We start from the raw sequence: 18,544 nt of genomic DNA on the forward strand, positions 1-18,544 counted from the left end.
CTGGGGTTCTCCACTGCTTGCCCAGGGCCCAGCTGCTCATATGAAGAACTTTGGCCAGATTCAGCAACAGATTCATACAGTGGAACCTTCTTGGTCGCTCTGTGCCACCTGCCCCTGTTGAGCTGGTTGCTACACTTCCATCCAGAGTTGCAGCAGCCAGGAACAAGCAATCTCCAGACCACATGAACTCTGCACTCTCACCTCTGGGACTTCCCTCTGAAGAAAGGTGGTGGAAAGAGAAAAGTTTCTCTCCCTCTCTCCTAACACTGCAACTTGTGGGCATCCACTGAAGCTGAACATTCAGGACAGATCAAAGGAAGAACTTATTCATGCAGCACAAACTGTGGGACTCCCTCTCACAGGAGGCAGTGGTGACCAACTTGGATAGATAGAAGAGAGGATTAGACAACTCCATGGAGGAGAGGGCTATCAAGGGTACCAGACATGATGGTTGTGTTCTGCCTCCACGGTTATAGGCAGCAATGTTCCTGAAGACCAGCTGCTGCAAGCCATGGGAGGGGCAGGTGCCTTTGTTCTTGGGTGCTTCTTGCAGGTTTCCCACAGGCATCTGGTTGGCTGTGGCAAGAAGAGGATGCTGGTCTAGACTGGCCATTGGCCTGATCCGCCAGGTTCTTATGTTCACTGCCTCAGCACACAATACCTATGCAGGATGAATGGATGCGAACGAGACGGCGTCCTTCCTAATGCTGTTTCACAAAGGCCTTTTCCCTCGCCGCATTTTACTTAAGGTATCTGTATACGAACAAATTAAACGGGAACTTGCAGATCGAGCAGGTGTGCTCGTAAGTGAACTGGAATTGCCTCCACCACTCTCGTGGGCGTAGCCAGGGTTTTTGTTTGTGGGGAGGCTATTGTTAGGGGGGAACAGAAGCTTAGATTTGTATTGATTGGGGGGCAGCTGCCCCCATGCTCCCCTTTGGCTATGCCTATGACCACTTATCCAGTGTCCATACCACAAAACTGTAGCAAATGGGTTGCACCAAGCTCACAATAAAAATGATGAAATTCATCATGAAAGCAATTCAGAGCCTGAATGCTGGAAGGTTCAAAGCAGACAACAGAAAATACTTCTTCACTCAGTGCATCAGTGGCTACCATTAAAAACGTGTTGAGATCACCATTTGGTCCCCTCCTCCGTGACTGAAACTCTGAGGAACAAAAGTCTCCTCCTAACGCAGGAGTGTGGAGAGTCATTTCCACCCTGAAAGCTAGGTGTCACTTGGGGCAACTCAAAGCCGGAAGAGGGGAGGGGGAGCAGAGCAGACTTCATGGCCATGGAGGAAGTCACTGGCAGAGCACGAAAGGCAGGGAAAAGCCAATTTTCTGAGTTTCTGGTCAGAAACTCCCAGATTCAGAAACGGCTCCTTGCAAAGAGTGCAGGGGAGGGAAGCCTAGGTACGTCTCTGATTGCACGCTGGACACTTTACAAAACAAAATAACAAAAAACTGAAAGGTGCTCTGGCTCACCTGGAGATTCAAGACCGCCCCCCCCATCACCAGGCAAAGCTGGAGATTGCAGGCCAACCCTGGAAGTCTGGCAGCCTTAGTGTGCCCTGAAAGAGATGGAGGGCTGGGGAGCAAGCAGGTGTCCAGCAGGGCTGGTTGGGTGCACCTCTGTCATATATTAATGATGGCGTCAGAAGCTTTCTGCATTTGATGAAGGGGCTCCTGTCCACGATATTATTATTATTATTATTATATATTATATATAATATACATCACCAGTAGTAATGTATGTAAGTGAGAGCTGGACCATAAAGAAGGCTGATCCCCGAATAATGGATACTTTTGAATTATGGTGCTGGAGGAGACTCTTGAGAGTCCCATAGACTGCAAGAAGATCAAACCTATCCATTCTTGAGGAAATCAGCCCTGAGTGCTCACTGGAAGGACAGATCCTGAGGCTCCAATACTTTGGCGACCTCATGAGAAGACTCCCTGGAAAAGACCCTGATGTTGGGAAAGATGGAGGGCACTAGGAGAAGGGGACGACAGAGGACGAGATGGTTGGACACGGACAGTGTTCTCAAAGCTACCAACATGAGTCTGACCTGGCGTGCTCTGGTCCATGGGGTCATGAAGAGTCGGGCACGACTGAACAACAGCAGCAGCAATACAGTATAATATTTTATTATTATATTATATGCATCGCAGGGGGTTGGACTAGATGATCCCTGGGGTCCTTTCCAATTCCACAGTTCTATAGTTCTAACGATAACCTCAATACTTCAGTGCTACTGTTACTGTTACTGTATTTAAACCATTATTCAAAAACGACTGATACCACAGTCACAACGCTCCTCAGCGGCCTTTCACGGCCCCATCGGACTCCGCCCCGCCCCTCCATTCCAGACTTCGGATCCAATTCGCTACATTCCGCTTCTGACTCTAGCCAATCGCCACGCTACTTCCAGGAGACACGCCCCGCCCCCTTCTCGCCAGGGAAGTCTCTTTCCGCCCCTTTCCGCAACTTTGTGGCCGCCTCGGTTGCGGAGCTCCGTTGCTCCCGGCAGGTAGCGAGAATGGTGTGGAGAGGGGCGCGGGGCAGCGGTTGCATGGTACGGGCAGTGTACGTGGGGCTCAACTGCGGTGTCCTGCTGGGGCTCTTCCTCTACCCTACAGGTGAGGCAGTCTCTCCCTCTCCCCCCTCTCCAAAAAAGTGAGGCGGTAGGATCAGGACCCCTAGGGTTCAAATCTGCACTCAGGCTACAGAGGAGGCATTCTGGCACCCCAAAAAGTCTTGGTTTGGTTTAAAAAGGGGGGATATTAAGTTTTGTATTTTTTTTCTATAAACCTTAATTAAATTTTTATTTTTTAAATAAAATAAAACCATGGGTAATTGGGGGAGGTTTGTAGGTTCAGTGGTGTATAGGATCTCCAGAGCTGGGAATCTCCTTTGCCTGAAACCCTGGAGAGCAGCTGCTGCCTGTCAGTGTAGAGTAGACAATACTAAGCTAGACTATACCAGTGGGTCTGACTCTGTATGAAGGTACCTTTCTGTGTAGCATCCTGAGTCGCCTTAGCCTAGCCCAGGGTGGTCCAGCTGGGCAGGAGCATCAAATTTTGTCCTGCCCCCCCTCCCCCAGCACACAACAAGGCAATGTGGGGCTTGTGGGTTCTGTGTCGAAACACTTTTGTGGACCACTTGATATTAAAATTTGGCCCACCCTAGTCTACACCCTTCTCAACCCAACCTACTCCACAGAAATGCGGGTGAGAACCATCTGCCCCAAGAGGAAGGCATAGAGGGCGCTATAAAAGGGCACTATAAAAATAACAAATTTAAAGACGTAAGAACCTAAAAGAGGGTACAATTTCTTTTTCTCCTTACATGCCCAGGCTGCAGTTGGTTTTTTTAATTCCAAAATAAATATACACAAGGGGACATAATGCAGAAAGCTGGAGTTCTGCTAATTGCAAGATAGTCTGTGGGTTGGGTTGTGACATGGCAGTGGGGTTAAGGGTGGGGGGGAGCACTTCGTACGTGGTCAAAGGTAATACAGGTTTTCTTCTTCTTCCTCTATTTTTTTTCCCTTTACCAAAAGAAGAAAAAGGGGGATATGAAATGCACAAATGGATAGATTTTACAGCAATGATGAAAACATGGGACTGTTCCCCCCCCCAATAAAATAAGTATTTGCCTGGCACTCAAAGGACAATCATATTGGAGATGGGGAGCCCCCACAGCAAGGCTCTGTTTGTCTCTCTTTCTGCAGCTGCTACCTGTCTTACCTTGGATGGTGGAGGCTGATCAGTGGTCCAGGAGGTGCAGGGCTGGCCAACCAGGACACTTCCTTGCATCTCTGGGAGCTTAGTGCACAGTCCCAGGAGATGCTGGGTTGTTAATGGCAAGAGCCCCCAAAACAAAATCATGTACAGTACATTTCCTCCATGATAATTTCCCTTCTTTTTCAGACCTGCAAAGGCAGGAAGAGCAGGGAGACCTCCTCCAGCCCTTCTTGTTCCTCACACTGGTTCTCTGCTCCATCCTGCTGTACTTTGTTGTCTCTCTCATGGATCCAGGATATGTTGAGCATGACGAAGAGGAGAAGGTATGTCATGGGAATGGCGTTCTACTGAGTCACTCCATTAGCCCACCTGTCTCACTCAGTATTGTCTATACAGTGGTACCTCTGGTTATGAACTTAATTCGTTCCGGAGGTCCATTCTTAAATTGAAACCGTTCTTATCCTGAGGCGCACTTTCGCTAATGGGGCCTCCCACTGCACGCGCGCCTCTGGCACACGATTTCCGTTCACATCCTGGGGCAAAGTTCGCAACCAGGAGCAGCTACTTCTGGGTTAGGGGAGCTTTTGACCTAAAGCAGGGCCGTCTTAAGCATACCCGGCACCCTGGTGTGAAGATCCCTCCGCCCCCCCCATTTCCCAGAGTTGGAAACCCCCCCCAGTCCTTCCAGCTTCCTTTGGGCTCTTACCTCTCCAGTCCCAGTCCTCTCCAGTCCTGGCCTTGCACAGAGTGCACCGGTCGAGAGGCAGCAGCGGCGGGAGCTGCTTGGGGCTCGGCGGGGATGTCTTTGTGGCCTTGCGCTGCTGGCCGAGCTGCTGGGTGAGGCGCTAGCGGCACCCGGCAGCTCGGCGGTGCCCGTGGCCTCGCTGCTGGCGCAGGGCATCTCACTCATGGGGCTCTACTGCGGCACCAACAGCAGCGCAGGCATCGGACCAAGCAGTAGCAGCGGCAAGCGGCAAGCGCTGGAAGGTGGGCGATGCAGAGCGGAAAAGGGAGGCCACCATGCAGCTCCCCCACTTGCTGGGGCGCCCCTCTGTGCCCCCTCAGCGCTCAGGCGCCCTGGCACCCCGCGCCACTAGAATCAATGGGCGAGCTGGCCCTGACCTGAAGCGTTCATAACCAGAAGTGTTTGTAACCAGAGGTACCACTGTGCTGACTGACAGCAGCTCTCTGCAGGGTTTCAGTCAGAGTTCTTCTCCCCCTCCTCCGCCCCCAGCCCAGCCTAGAGAGCTGTTGGGGATGGAACCTAGAACCCTTTGGGGGCAAGGTCTACCAGGAAGCTACAGCCCTGTGCCCTAAGAATGAAGTAAGATTCTAGCCCTCATCGTCCAGAATAAAGAGTGGAATTAAATAGGAATGCAGGAAACTGCCATAAACAGTGTCACCTAACTCATCATTGTGTACACTGACTGGCAGCCATGGCTCTCCAGGGGTTTGGGGAGGGGGTCCTCTCCCACCCTAGCAAGAAATGCCATTGGATACATTTAAAGCACATGTCTTCTCCTCAAGAATCCTGGTTACAGTCATTTGTTAAAGGTGCTAGGAATCATAACTTTCTGTAGGGTAAACCAGAATCCTTAGGGGGAGGCCATGGGTTTAAAATGTGGAGTGTGTGTGACATTAAATGCTTTAGACCCTCCTCCATCCCAATCCCTAAATGCTTATATTCTTTTTCCCCCTTTTCCTTCATCTGGACTCTCTTTTGTTTCTGGTAGGAACCTGTAAACGATGAGAAGGAAGCAATGAGCTCCCAGCAAGCTCTAAACCTCCGGCTCCGGCGCTGTGGCTACTGCCTGCTGAAGGTAGATATTCATTGAAAAAGAGTCTGGGGCCCCAGCAAAGGCCACTCTGGGGGGTGTATCCCTGTTCCAGTCAGTCCCAGATCTCTCTTTTTAAGGCTGTCCCCAACTGCTGCTGAAAGGAACCTCTGAAGACTTCCCACCATTTATAATTGCATATTGCATCCATCTCAGTCTGCTAGGGCCTTATTGGAGAAATTTTTCTCTTTTTTTGTTAACTATTTATTGATTTTCCAAAAAGAACATCAAAAAGTAAACATAACAACAACAATATATAAAGGGGGGGAAAGCGGGAAAAACCATAACAACAACAACAACAACAACAACAACAACAACAACAACAACAACAACAACATAATTTTTGCTTGACTTCCCTCCCCTCCCCCTCTTGGTTTCATTGTTTAATGCTTGTTCGCGAATGTCCTTAAAACTTTTTAATCTTAATAATCCTATTTTTAAACCTTGTTCATCTTAATACAAGTGAGTTTTAAAAGTTATGCCAACGTAAAAGTCTATACACGAAGCTTAAAAGATAAGCATCAAACCTTCACCCCTTTTTTCATATTCAAAGTCCTCTTTCTGTCTTGATTTCTGCATTGACTAAATTAACCCATATAGTTCAATAGTTTAATTTGCCAGTCTTCTTCATCTTCTTTTCCGGAGGCTTCTTCCTTCTGTAGGGGCTGGCTGGTCTTGGCCTGGCGTCCACTCTAATGTACAGGGGCAAAGTCTTTTGTTCAATAAGTCCAACAAATCCTGTACAACTCAATGTCATAACTTCAGTTTTTTTTAAAAAAACAACAACAACAATCATTTTCCAGGTTCAGGTAGGTAGCCGTGTTGGTGTGACACAGTCAAAATATATTAAAAAATTAAAAAATTGTCCAGTAGCACCTTAGAGACCAACTAAGCTTTCATGTGCATGGGTATCTGAAGAAGTGTGCATGCACACAAAAGCTTGTACCCAGAACAAACTTAGTTGGTCTCTAAGGTGCTACTGGACAATCATTTTCCACATTGCTTTCAGATCTTTATATGTCTTATCCCAGGCCTTTTTAATAATTTTACATTGCCACCACATATAATAACCTTTTAGGCTTTTTACTCTCCATTTCTGTTTTTTCTCTATCACAGTCAGAGCCTCCCAAATCCTTTTACCTAAAATATCATTTTTGTCTGTCAAAGACTCCCATATCATTTCACATGAATTACCATTTTTGTTTTGCACCACTCTTGCTTTCCCTTGTATTTTCTTCAAACCTCATCTCTCTATCATTCCTACCTCAGTGGTTTGTGCCTTCACCTTCAGTTGTCTCAAAGCCTCTGAAGTTAAATTGATATTTTCCTGAATTTTAACAGCTGCCTTATTGACATATTCCTTTAGCTGATCAAACAATTCTCTTTTCAAATCTAAAAGCCAATCATACAAACTCTTCCATTGTGGCCTGGCTGGTTTGTTTTGACATTAAAAAATTTCCTTCTTCCATTTCTGATTTAAACAGAGAGGGCTGATCTCTCCATGTTTCCCGGCTTCCTCTATAGAATTATATTTCATAACAAAATATCCTTTCCCACAACCAGGAGTGTTATTTTTAACCTTATCAGTACTTTGTCAAGGACACTCCACTGAGCTCGATAGAAAAAAACAGTACTTCCAACCTACTCCCTCTCCCACATTTCTAACAATTAGATTTTTGAAATTATATATTCAGATCTTTACAACCATGAACATCAGAAAAAATTTAATTTCCAGAGCAGTAGATTAATATCGTTACTTTTCTTTTGAGTACTATTTAGTCCAATATTAACAATAAATAGTCCTCTTCTTTTCATCTTAATTTTTGACCAGCTGATGCCTTTTAGTGAAATAATGCACAATTATAATTCCCTTGGGTTAGATGTCTTCAACAGTTAAATAAATGGGTGTATCCCAGTTCCAGTCAGTCCCAGATCTCTATTTTAAGGCTGCCCCCAGCTGCTGCTGAAAGGAATGTCTGAAGACCTCCCACCATTAATAATTGCATATTGCATCCGTCTGCTAAGGCCTTATTTGGAGGAAATTTCCTGATCCTACCGTATGTCAGACCCTTGGCCCAGCTAAGCTCAGTACTGTTGACACACCAGCAGCAGCTCTTCAAGGTTTCAAGCCAAGAGGTCTTTCCCAGGTCCTTACCTGGAGATGATGATTTATTAAATTAAATATATCGGGGCAGTTCACAACATAGAAATGCAGTATAAAAACACAAAATACATTATAAAAACACGAACAACTCCCCCCCCCAAACCAATACCCCCTCAACACATTCAAAATGGATATTAGATGTTAATCAGCCAAAGGCCTGGTTAAAGAGAAACATTTCCACCTGGTGTCCAATAATGTGTAATGAAGGTACCAGACGAGCTTTCCTGGGGAGAGCATTCTGCAAGCAAGGAACCTCCACTAAAAAAGGCCTGTTCGTGTGTTGCCATCCTCTGGACCTCTTGTGGGGGAGGCACACATAGAAGGGCCTCAGAGGATGATCTCAGGATCTGGGTAGAATCGTATGAAGAGAGGTGGTCCTTGACATATTGTGGCCCTGAGACATTTAAGTCAAAACCAGCACATTGAATTGGGCTGGGAAACTAATTGGCAACCAGTGCAGTTGAGCCATGATTGGGTGTAATATGCTCACACTGTCTTGCCCTGGTGAGCAACCTGGCCACCAAATTCTGCACCAGCTGAAGTTTGTGAACCATCTTCAGAGGCAGCCCTATGTATAACACTGGGGATTGAACCTGGGAACTTCTGCATGCTAGGTAGATGCTCTGCCGCTGAGCTGTGTCTCTTTCCCTAAATATGAACCAATATCCCAGTCCCAATGGTTCTGAAATAAAGGGTGATTTATATAGGGATATAGAGAGCTGCCTTCTCTTGAAGACTGACCATAGCTCAGTCTTGTGTTCACTGTCCATGGTTCTCCACAGTTTCAGGCAGGGGACTTCCTTAGCGTTACCTGGAGATGCCATTGGGCATTGAACCAGGGGTCTTCTACATGCAAAGCATATGGTCCAGCACTGAGCTGTGACCCCCTCTCCCCTAAATATAATCCAAGTCCTCATTGTTCAGATGAATGGGATGCATTAAAATGGGACCTAGGAAGCAATGCCTTATGCAGAGTTAGATCCTTGGACCCATCTAGCTCAGTCTTGTCAACACTGGCCAGCAGCAGCTGCCTCCTTGGTTTCAGGTGGGGTGTCTCTTTCCCAGACCCACGTAGAGATGAAAATGTAAGGAAGCACCAAAAACACATCCTGTTCTTTGCTATCTCACAGCAGCCAATGAGGGCCAGGCACTGCCAGGCATGCCAGCACTGCGTCCGGCGCTATGACCATCACTGCCCCTGGATTGACAACTGCATTGGGGAGAGGAATCACCCATTCTTCATCACCTATTTGGCTGTCCAGCTTGTGGTTCTCCTGTGGGCCCTGCCAGTGGCTTGGTAAGCAAAGCTTATGGCGGGACACCCCCAGACATTAATTTTTTTTTAGTGTGTGTGTTTGTGTGTGTGAAAAGGAAGGTGTTCAGCCCCCTTCCCCAACCATAGAATCATAGAACCGTAAAGTTGGAAGGGATCCTGAGGGTCATCTAGTTCAGCCCCCTGCAGTGCAGGAATCTCAACTAAAGCGTCTCTGGCAGATGGCCATCCAACCTATGCATAAAAAGCTCCAATGAGGGAGAGTCCACCATCTCCAGAGGGAGTCCGTTCGACTGTCAAACAGCTTTTGCCATCAGAAAGCTCTTCCTGATGTTTAGTCGTAATTTCCTTTCTCGTAACCAGGGATGAAAGAATAGCCATTCATTCATTCATCCATTCATGGGAACCTCACACAACTTTAACTGTCCCAGGCCACTCCCCTTTCCTCAAATCACACCCCATTGCTACCCTGTTCCACCCACTTATAGGACTGAGAATTCTCCCTTGATTGTCTTGAATGTCAGAGGTGTATGTATACGAAACTCTTGAGCAGTACATGGCTTAATCAATGGAACCTACACTATGGAGGTAAATCTTTTGTCCTGCCCCCTTTGGGCCCCTGGCCATCTCAAACCCAAGGGTGCATCCCCTGGAAGGATGCCTGCAAGGAAATGTGGGCCTCCAGCTGGAAAAAAAGGTTTTCTGCCCCTGATGAAAGGAGCGCAGCTAGGTCATCTGTGTGGAACACGTTGAACACAAAACAGAATTTAAGTACAGTGGTGCCTCGCTAGACGAAATTAATTCATTCCACGGGTCTTTTCTTATAGTGAAAAATCCGTCTTGCGAATCCCATAGGAATGCCTTGAATTTTTTTTGAAATTTTTTTTGCCCATAGGAACGCATTAATTGAATTTCAATGCATTCCTATGGGAAACCGCGATTCGCTAGACAAATTTTTCATAAAACGCATTCGTCAAGCGAGGCAACCTCCGCTCGCAAAATCCTTTCGTTAAGCGGAAATTTCGTTAAGCAGGGCATTCGTGAAGCGAGGCACCACTGAACTGCTATTATTGATTGATTTAATAAAATTCATACACTACAGGGAGAATAAAACCATAAAATAACTCTTTAAAACATTCACCAAGAAACAAACGAACAGCAATTAAGACTTGCCTATAACTTTCTAGATACCTGGGTGGCCTCGTTGAAACAAAAATGTTTTAGGCCGGCACCAAAAAGAGGACAGTGAGAGCATCTGCCTGGTGTCACTAGACAGAGAGTTTCAAAGTGTGTTGACAGTGCCAGTTCTTCAGATTGAAGCGGTTGAGTGGGCATATATGAGGCAAGACACTCTCACAATCTTGTAGTAACTCTTTTTATTTTATTTATTTTTTTGCTTTTCTGTTTTATCATATCATCAACACATACTGTGTTACAGTCAGACACATGATAATAGGAAAGAAAGAAAAATAACATAAATATACAACGTGTATATATATGAGTAATAATGATAACATAACTTATTCCTCCAATTTATTTGATTCTTATAAACCTTAGCTTTTACTCCCCTTCCAGTTTCCCTGGCTTCCTATCTGCTATCTTTTCAACTGCATTTTCTTACCCTAGGAAGTTGTTTTCAATACCTTACATTATCCCTCGTTATAACACGCTGAGTATTTTTTTTTGTCAGCCTGTTCCAATTATTTTCTTGTTATAATATTTTTCCATATAATCTATATATAATGACCTGTCTTATTTTCAATTCTTATCATCTTTATTTCTTAATCTATTTGTCATGCTGGCAAGTTCTATATATTTTATGTTTTATCCAAGGTTTCTTCCCCCACCAAATAAGCTTAGACAAATCTTTTTGCTGATTTTTCAGACGTCATGTATCGTTAAGTATTGGGATTGGTTGGAATAGAAATAACATTTTGGGGAGAATATTCATTTTTATCGCCAAGATTCTCCCCACTAATGATAATTGCATTCTGCCCCATATATCTAAGTCCTTTTTAAATTTCTTTCCAAGTCCTCACATAATTATCTTTATAGATGTTATAATTGGTTACCAATAGCCACACTCCTAAGTACTTAACTGTTTTCTCAATTTTCCAGCTGGTAATTTCCCCTAATTTCTTTTTGGCTTGATTATCCATGTTCTTAACTAACATTTTAGTTTTGTCTTTATTTATTTGAAACCCGCCAATTTTCCAAATTCAGTTATCTCCTTTAATAACTGTTAAGGCACTTTCTAAAGGTTGTTCCAAAGTTAATACAATATCACCCGCGAAAGCTTTAGTTTTATAATTTTGTTAATCTTGTAATAACTGTGATGTTGCTCTTTTTTCTTTTCCCCTCCAAAAAAAAAAAAGGTCTGGGCTTAATTTTGAGCATCCCTCATGGGCATGGCTTCACTATAACCTGCTCCTCATCCTCTCCTTCCTCGTGGTTGCCATTTTCACTGTGGTGATGATTCTGCTCCTGGGCTGCCACCTCTACCTTGTCTCCCACAACACCACTACCTGGGAGTTCATGTCCCGTCACCGCATCTCCTACCTGAGGGAGTGTGAAGTGGAAAACCCCTTCGACCGAGGAATCTTCCTCAACCTCTGGCAGTTCTTCTGCGCCTGCCACCTCATCGCCTGGGAAACCCTGTACGCCGATGTGGGAGGCCACACCGTGTGACCATGGGTTCGGTGACAGAGAGCTGTTAGCCAGGTGGAAGCAGATGTTTGTGTATTCTGCCAGCAGCTATGGAACTGAGGGGAGAGGCTCACTTTTGCCAGTGGCTTTCCTACATATTTCAGCAACTGGAGGAAAGGCCTTTCCCCATAAGCCAAGACGGAGTGAGCTGTTCTGAGGTGTGTCCTTTGAGAAAGTGAGGCCTGCAGACTCTGCTTTCAGACCTTGCTGCTCAAACTGCTTTTTGGGGAGAGAGATGGGCAGGGGAGCTAGGAAGCCAGGGCCACTTGGGAGAGTTGGCTGCTGCCCAACCAGCATCAGTCCCCCCCCCGCCCCCCACGAACCTTCCTTAAACCCCGGCAAGGAGTGGCTCTGCCTGTCCTTGGCTTTGGTTGCCTGCCTTCTGCCTCAATGGACCCCAGCCACCACGGATGGACCAAGAGGAGGAGGCCATATATTGAAGACCTAAAGTCTTGTTGGGGTGGTGCTTGGGGTTTTGTTTGGGGTAGGGCAGGGTGTGCCTTCTGTCAAGGCTGGGCTCACTCTTTTTTTAAAACAAAGAGCTATGTTCCAATTATTCCTCCAGCATTTCACAGTGTGCCTTCAAGAAGTAGATCTCAGGGACTAAAGCTTTGTTTCATAATTCTTGAGGTCCTCTTGGGAGCCTCTCCTCAGGAGAGGAGTTTAAACCTGTTTCTGCTTCTTCAATAGGAGGAACAATTTCTACATGCTCCATTTCTACATTCTGTTTCTGTAACCTAATAAAATTTAACATTATTAAAAGCTTAAACCTTGGTTCTTGCTTCTGGTCTCCCCACCTCCAGTGCAACTTTCCCTAAAAAACCATCAGCCTAATATATCTACCTCAGTTTCTAGACAGGTTTTGTTTTTAAAAGAGCAAGCCTAAATTCATCTTTCACCTGAAGATTAATTTGAGAGTTCTTAAACTGTGGTTTTCTATTTTATGGTGGACCTGTTTGGGCCTGAACCTAGTGCATGTCATGGTGGGTTGAATTTTTCTCAACTTTTCTCAAGGGAAAAAAGAAAGCTGCCTAATTATCGAGTCCAGTCCATTTGTCCCTCTAGCTCAGTATTGTCTACACTGACTGGCAGCAGCTCTCCAAGGTTTCAGGCAGGGGACATTCCCAGTCCTACTGGAAGATGTCCTGCCATGGAACATAGAATCATAGAATTGTAGGGTTGAAAGGGACCCCGAGGGTCATCTAATCCAACCCCCTGCAATGCAGGAATCTCAACTAGACTATACATGACATATGACCATCCAGCCTTTGCTTTAAAAAAAAGAAGAAGATTCCAGTCCTTATGGTCATGAATAAAGAGTGGATTTAAATTCCAGAAAGAAGCTCCATACCAGGCACCCCAAACTGCGGCCCTCCAGATGTTTTGGCCTACAACTCCCATGATCCCTACCGTAGCTAACAGGACCAGTGGTCAGGGATGATGGGAATTGTAGTCCAAAACATCTGGAGGGCCAAAGTTTGGGGATGCCTGCTCCATACCCTGGTTCCACATTCAAAAGTTACATCATCATCACAACATTCCTCAAAAGGAACAAATCTATTCTGACCCAGTGAGAATGAATCTGAGCTCTAGCCGGGTGTCTGAAGACAAAGTTAAATCTTTGAACCTCTGCCCCTTTGAGGTAAGAGGGTGGAGATGATCCAGAAGAGTTAGGACCTTGACAAAGTGGCCAAAATCAATTACCCCTCTCAATGTGGGTACAAAGGGTGTTTTCACAGGCCTGGCAAATATGGGATCCCAATTGATCTCTCAGGAAACAGAGAGGGAATAAAAAAACATAGGCTGGTAGCCAAAGCTGCTGCTGCTCAGTGTAGAGTAGACGCAGGGAAGTCAATGGAGAGGATTAAGGCCCCAACTGCACTACAGTGTTACCTCGGGTTACAAACACTTCGGGTTACAGACATTGCTAACCCAGAAGTAGTACCTCAGGTTAAGAACTTTGCCCCAGGATGAGAACAGAAATTGCGTGCTGGTGGCGTGGCGGCAGCGGGAAGCTCCATTAGCTAAAGTGGTACCTCAGGTTAAGAACGGTTTCAGGTTAAGAATGGATCTCCGGAACGAATTAAGTTCGTAACCAGAGGTACCACTGTATACATTTCAGGCAGTATCATACTATTGTAAACCGTTGTGCCTACCCCAAAAGCATCCTGGGAGTTTCTGAAGTTTGTTCTTGGAGCTGAAAATAGTTAGGAGACCCCTATTCCCTACGCAGGGCTACCGTTTCCTGGGAAGAGGGATTGATTTGTTAATCCATGTGGGGAATTGCAGCTCTGAACACCACTCGCAAACTACAGTTCCCAGGATGCTTTGGGGGATGCTTTTTTTCCTCCTGTCTTGGTTGCAATCATATCAACACTCACCAGCTGGGTTTGCTATTAGCGGGAGTAAAGAATAAGAACCACCAACATAGCCATCATCTTATCATTTATGTGGCCTGTTTAATGTGTTCAGTGTGCGCCATAGTTATATATTTTTGTCATGTCCACTCCACACAGACTTAAGCACATGAACCTTTGCCAATCTGGTGCATTTCAGCCCCCGCCAACATGGGGGAAAATAAATACTGGATTTCCCAGGAAAGCCACAACTAAATCCAGCAGTACTGGTTCAGCAGTCCTGGGCCAGTGACTCATTCACCCTCAGACTAACCTATCTCAGAATCCTAGAACCACACAGGCTGAGTAGAGCCTACAGAAAGGTTTTTTTTTCCATAGACAAGCAGTGTTGTATAGTGGTTTGGGCAATAGCTGTATGTTCTGGATAATTCCCAAGCTCCTTTGCTCTGCTTTAGCTCCTACAAATGCCCTGTATGGGTGTGAAATATGTCTAAACCACCTTCATTCACGCTCAGAGAAACAGTGTGGTGTAACAGTTCTAGTGTCAGATTATGACTGAAGGAGATCAGGGTTCAACTCCCCATTCAGTCACGAAGCTCACTGGGTGACCTTGGGGCCAGTCACTGCCTCTCAGCCTGACCTACCTCACAGGGCTGTTGTGAAGATGGAAGGTGTGAAGAGAAGGCACAGGTACCAGTGTTGGGTAGGCGTGGGCACCTGTGGAGTTAGCCACTTTGAAATATGCACTTCTTGCAAATCACGCTACTGAGCATATGTGAGGAGAAAACATCTGAAGGCACCAGAACCTTTCACTAAACAGGGGAAAACACATGCAGGGAACCCCCCCCCTCACCCCTATCATCTACTGGACATACCCTGAACATTGCAGTCGGCAGCAGTGTCTGGGCGGAAATTGTTTGAATGTCTGGGGAAATCCGAACTCAACAACTTTTCTGCCTGGATTTTCATTGTTTGAAATATGGCAACACTAATTTCTCCCTAGAACCATGAGGGCTAAGAACCAGCTCCTCTTTAAAAATAAAATAAAATGGAAAAGTCAGCCTTCCCAAATGCCATACATAGCTAATCTTGAAATACCAAAACAATGAAGGGCTTTCACCTTGACCCATTGTCAGGCATTCCCTTCAGCAGTTCAGGAAGGCCATTATAGGAAGATACCATATGAGGAGAGGCAATGCCCATGTGGCTCTGGGCAGAAGGAAACAACGGAGCATGCCCTTCTTCATTGCCAGTATTACATATACCAGGTATCCCCAACCTGCGGCCCTCCAGATGTTTTGGCCCATGATCCCTAGCTAACAGGACAAGTGGTCAAGGATGATGGGAATTGTAGTCCAAAACATCTGGAGGGCTGAAGGTTGGGGATGCCTGACATAGACAATCAAGCTAGATTTATCCAGCCCATCCTATATATGTTTCTTTAGGCGTTCAGAACAACACGCCTCCCTATTACTACAGGACGAAAGCCCAGAAGTCACATATCTAGTCACCAAATTTTGCGCTGCCATGGTAGATATTCATCGAAGGATGGTCTATGCCAGGCACGCCCAACAGGTAGAACGTGATCTACCGGTAGATCACTGGACATCTGTGGTAGATCACTGGTAGATCACTAGCTCCCCCCAAAGAAGCTCAACTATTTTGGCTCCCCTAAAGCTCAACACTTTTGCCCTGCACCCTCCAAAATGTGGCTTTCCTCCTTCCTAAAAAGCTCAACAACTTTGACCTGAACCCCCCCAAAAACCAGGGCTTTCCTTCCTGAAAAAAAGCTCAACAACCTAGACCTGGACCCCAAAAGGGGGGGGGTAGATCACTGCCAGTTTTTAACTCTGTGAGTAGATCACAGTCTCTTGGGAGTTGGCCACCCCTGGTCTATGCTGCAAATCAGTCCTAAATAGAAGGCCCATATTGTTAGATTCACACTTCTGAAGCCCCACCCCATACAGCTGTTGTTTTTAACTGATCTCCTTAAAAAATTATTCATCCATTACCTATGCTTAATCAAGTATTCTAAGTAGATGTTTTAATCTACGTTTGGTTCTTGTTCCCAATTAATTTAATAATCATCCGCTTAGAGATACTGTTATGCTATTTATTTAGATGTTTTGCTTATGCTGGTTCTGTGACCGTAATAAAGTAAATTCATTCATAAATTAATTCATGAAAAGTCAGCATCAGAATGGCAAGAGAGATTCCTCATTCTGGGCCAAGTTGAAAACACGCTGGGTTGTCTCCCCAGTGTTCATCCTACTCAGAGCAGACACATTGAAATTAATAAACATGATAAGCTTAGGTTCAGTCATCTCAATGAGTTCTACTCTGAGTAGAACTTAGCTGGTTACCCTGTAATGTTTACTTTGCATAGTCTGTCTGATATCCTCCCCTCATTACGATGCTGTCAGGCAAGGAATGTCCAGAGTAAGGAATTAAATCTTTATTGTAAAAAGTATGCTTGCCAGTTAGGGAAGGGTATATGTCCTATACGGTACCTCTTAGCTACTCCTTGTTGTGCATCCAATGAGCCAGTTGCCACAACAGAGAGGCCCTGCCCTTGACCTTGGTTTATAATCTCTCATATAGAGCTGAGTGCAAGCAGGCGAAATCTCTGCCCATGCATAACCTCTTTTTGCTTCAATCCTCTTTTGCTCCTAGGAGACCCTGGAGCAGGAAGGGGCAGGAAGAGGAGGTGTGGAAGTCCTTGACTCTTCACCAGCCTTACCTCTCTGATTCCTCCTGCACCTGTTCTTCACTCTCCTGGCACCCCTCCCCCCTGCAAAAAAAGTATGAAAGGGCCAGTAAAATGTTTTAAACCATTTTTTTCCAAAGTGGGTGGTGGCACCCCCTGGGAGATGGGATTCCCTATTGGGGGGCGCTGGATGTGTGCATGACTGTCAATACTTCAAAGCACTGATATCACTGGGTCAAGTTCATCTATTATGCTAAATTAATTACATTGGCTCCCAGTGCGTTTCCAAGCACAATGCGAAGTGTTGGTGTTGACCTTTAAAGTCCTAAACGGCCTCGGCCCAGTGCCAGTGTACCTTGTTATGGACAAAATCTAGGTGTGAGGCTACTCAGCTACCTAGCTCGTCAGGCATGGGTGGGAAATATGTCTATGTCTGAACTGTAGTTAAGTGCGGAGAAAGGATTTGCTGTTCAGAACTGTGTCACAAATCTATCTCCGAATGGGGGAATGTTATGGAAATCACCGGGGGGGGGCACATCTTTATTATAAATATTATGCATAAATGTATCCTTTTGACTTGACAGCTCAGGGAAGTTACCTATTTTTAAAATCATATAAAATCAACTCCAGTTTTCCCCATTCCAACACTATTTTGCCCTTGAAAAGGGACTCCAGGTAGTGCCCAGTGGCACTTTGCTGAGCTGATTGTTGGCCAAGCCTAATCCCATAATCAGACCCACCCAGGTGACAGCCGATGCAAAGCCAGGACCTTATTGTTCTTTTCCTGTTAATACTCAATAAGTTCCTCCCGGTACTTATCATACATTTACTTTTGCCCTGAACCATTACCCTTATGTTAATCTTGTTTACCAGTACTGTATGTTAATATTGTATGTACCTCCCCTTTTCTGACGTTTAGCTATGTAACAGTGATGTAGGAATGACGCTTTTGAAATGCATTATGGGATTCAGGTGGAAAGTTTTAAAAGTTCTTGTAACCCTGTTCTCAGTGTTCAGTCTTGGCTTGAACCTGCTGCGCAGTAATAAAATTTGCTGTTTTGCTCCGGATGGTGGCTGGACTGCTTCCTTTATGTCTGCAGTGAACCGCAGGCACTTGCCTGATGAGCTAGGTGGCTGAGTAGCCTCACACCTATATTTTTTCCGTAACAACCTGAAGGAGCATCTCCACCCTCATCGTTCTGCCCAGACACTCAGGTCCAGCACTGAGGGCCTTCCTCACTGTGAGAAGTGAGGTTGCAGGGAACCAGGCAGAGGGCCTTTGCGATAGTGGCACCTGCCATGTGGAATGCTCTCCCATCAGATGTCAAGGATGTCAACTATCTGACATTTAGAAGACATCTGAAGGCAGCCCTTCTTAGGAGTTTTTAATGTTTGATATTTTATTGTGTTTTTAATATTCTGTTGGAAGCTGTGTTTTTAATATTTTAATATTCTGTTGGGAGCTGCCCAGTGTCTGGGGAGCCCCGTCCAGATGGGTGAGTTATAAGTAATATTACTATGTTGTTGTTGTTATTAAACAAAAAGTTTTAACTGGATTCTAAATAAATGTGCAATTAACTGTTACTTGTTTGAAGTTTATTAAACTATTATGTTCCTTGGTGGGTTGTGCAAAATTATATTCTGTAGGCTTGGAGGCACTGGGAAACCAAGGGGGATGCTGAGCCAGCAAAACCTGAAAGACAATTGATCAGTGATTTCTCCAAATTGAAAGTCCTTTAGGGTGAAGGATGG

The 18,544-nt window shown here is 45.4% G+C and overlaps 1 protein-coding gene across 1 annotated transcript; it reads left to right on the forward strand.

Annotated features, from left to right (window-relative positions):
- Positions 1-2,278: 2,278 nt before the first annotated feature.
- On the forward strand, positions 2,279-12,497 carry ZDHHC12 (zDHHC palmitoyltransferase 12). Its single transcript, XM_035114157.3, has 5 exons — positions 2,279-2,643; positions 3,937-4,073; positions 5,484-5,570; positions 8,880-9,046; positions 11,398-12,497. Exons 1-5 carry the CDS (start codon positions 2,544-2,546, stop codon positions 11,708-11,710), a joined length of 804 nt encoding a protein of 267 aa, XP_034970048.1. The 5' UTR covers positions 2,279-2,543; the 3' UTR covers positions 11,711-12,497.
- The last annotated feature ends 6,047 nt before the right edge of the window (positions 12,498-18,544 follow it).

The sequence above is a fragment of the Zootoca vivipara genome, chromosome Z2, assembly GCF_965207765.1.
Source record: "Zootoca vivipara chromosome Z2, rZooViv2.hap1.1, whole genome shotgun sequence".
Taxonomy (NCBI): Eukaryota; Metazoa; Chordata; class Lepidosauria; order Squamata; family Lacertidae; genus Zootoca; species Zootoca vivipara.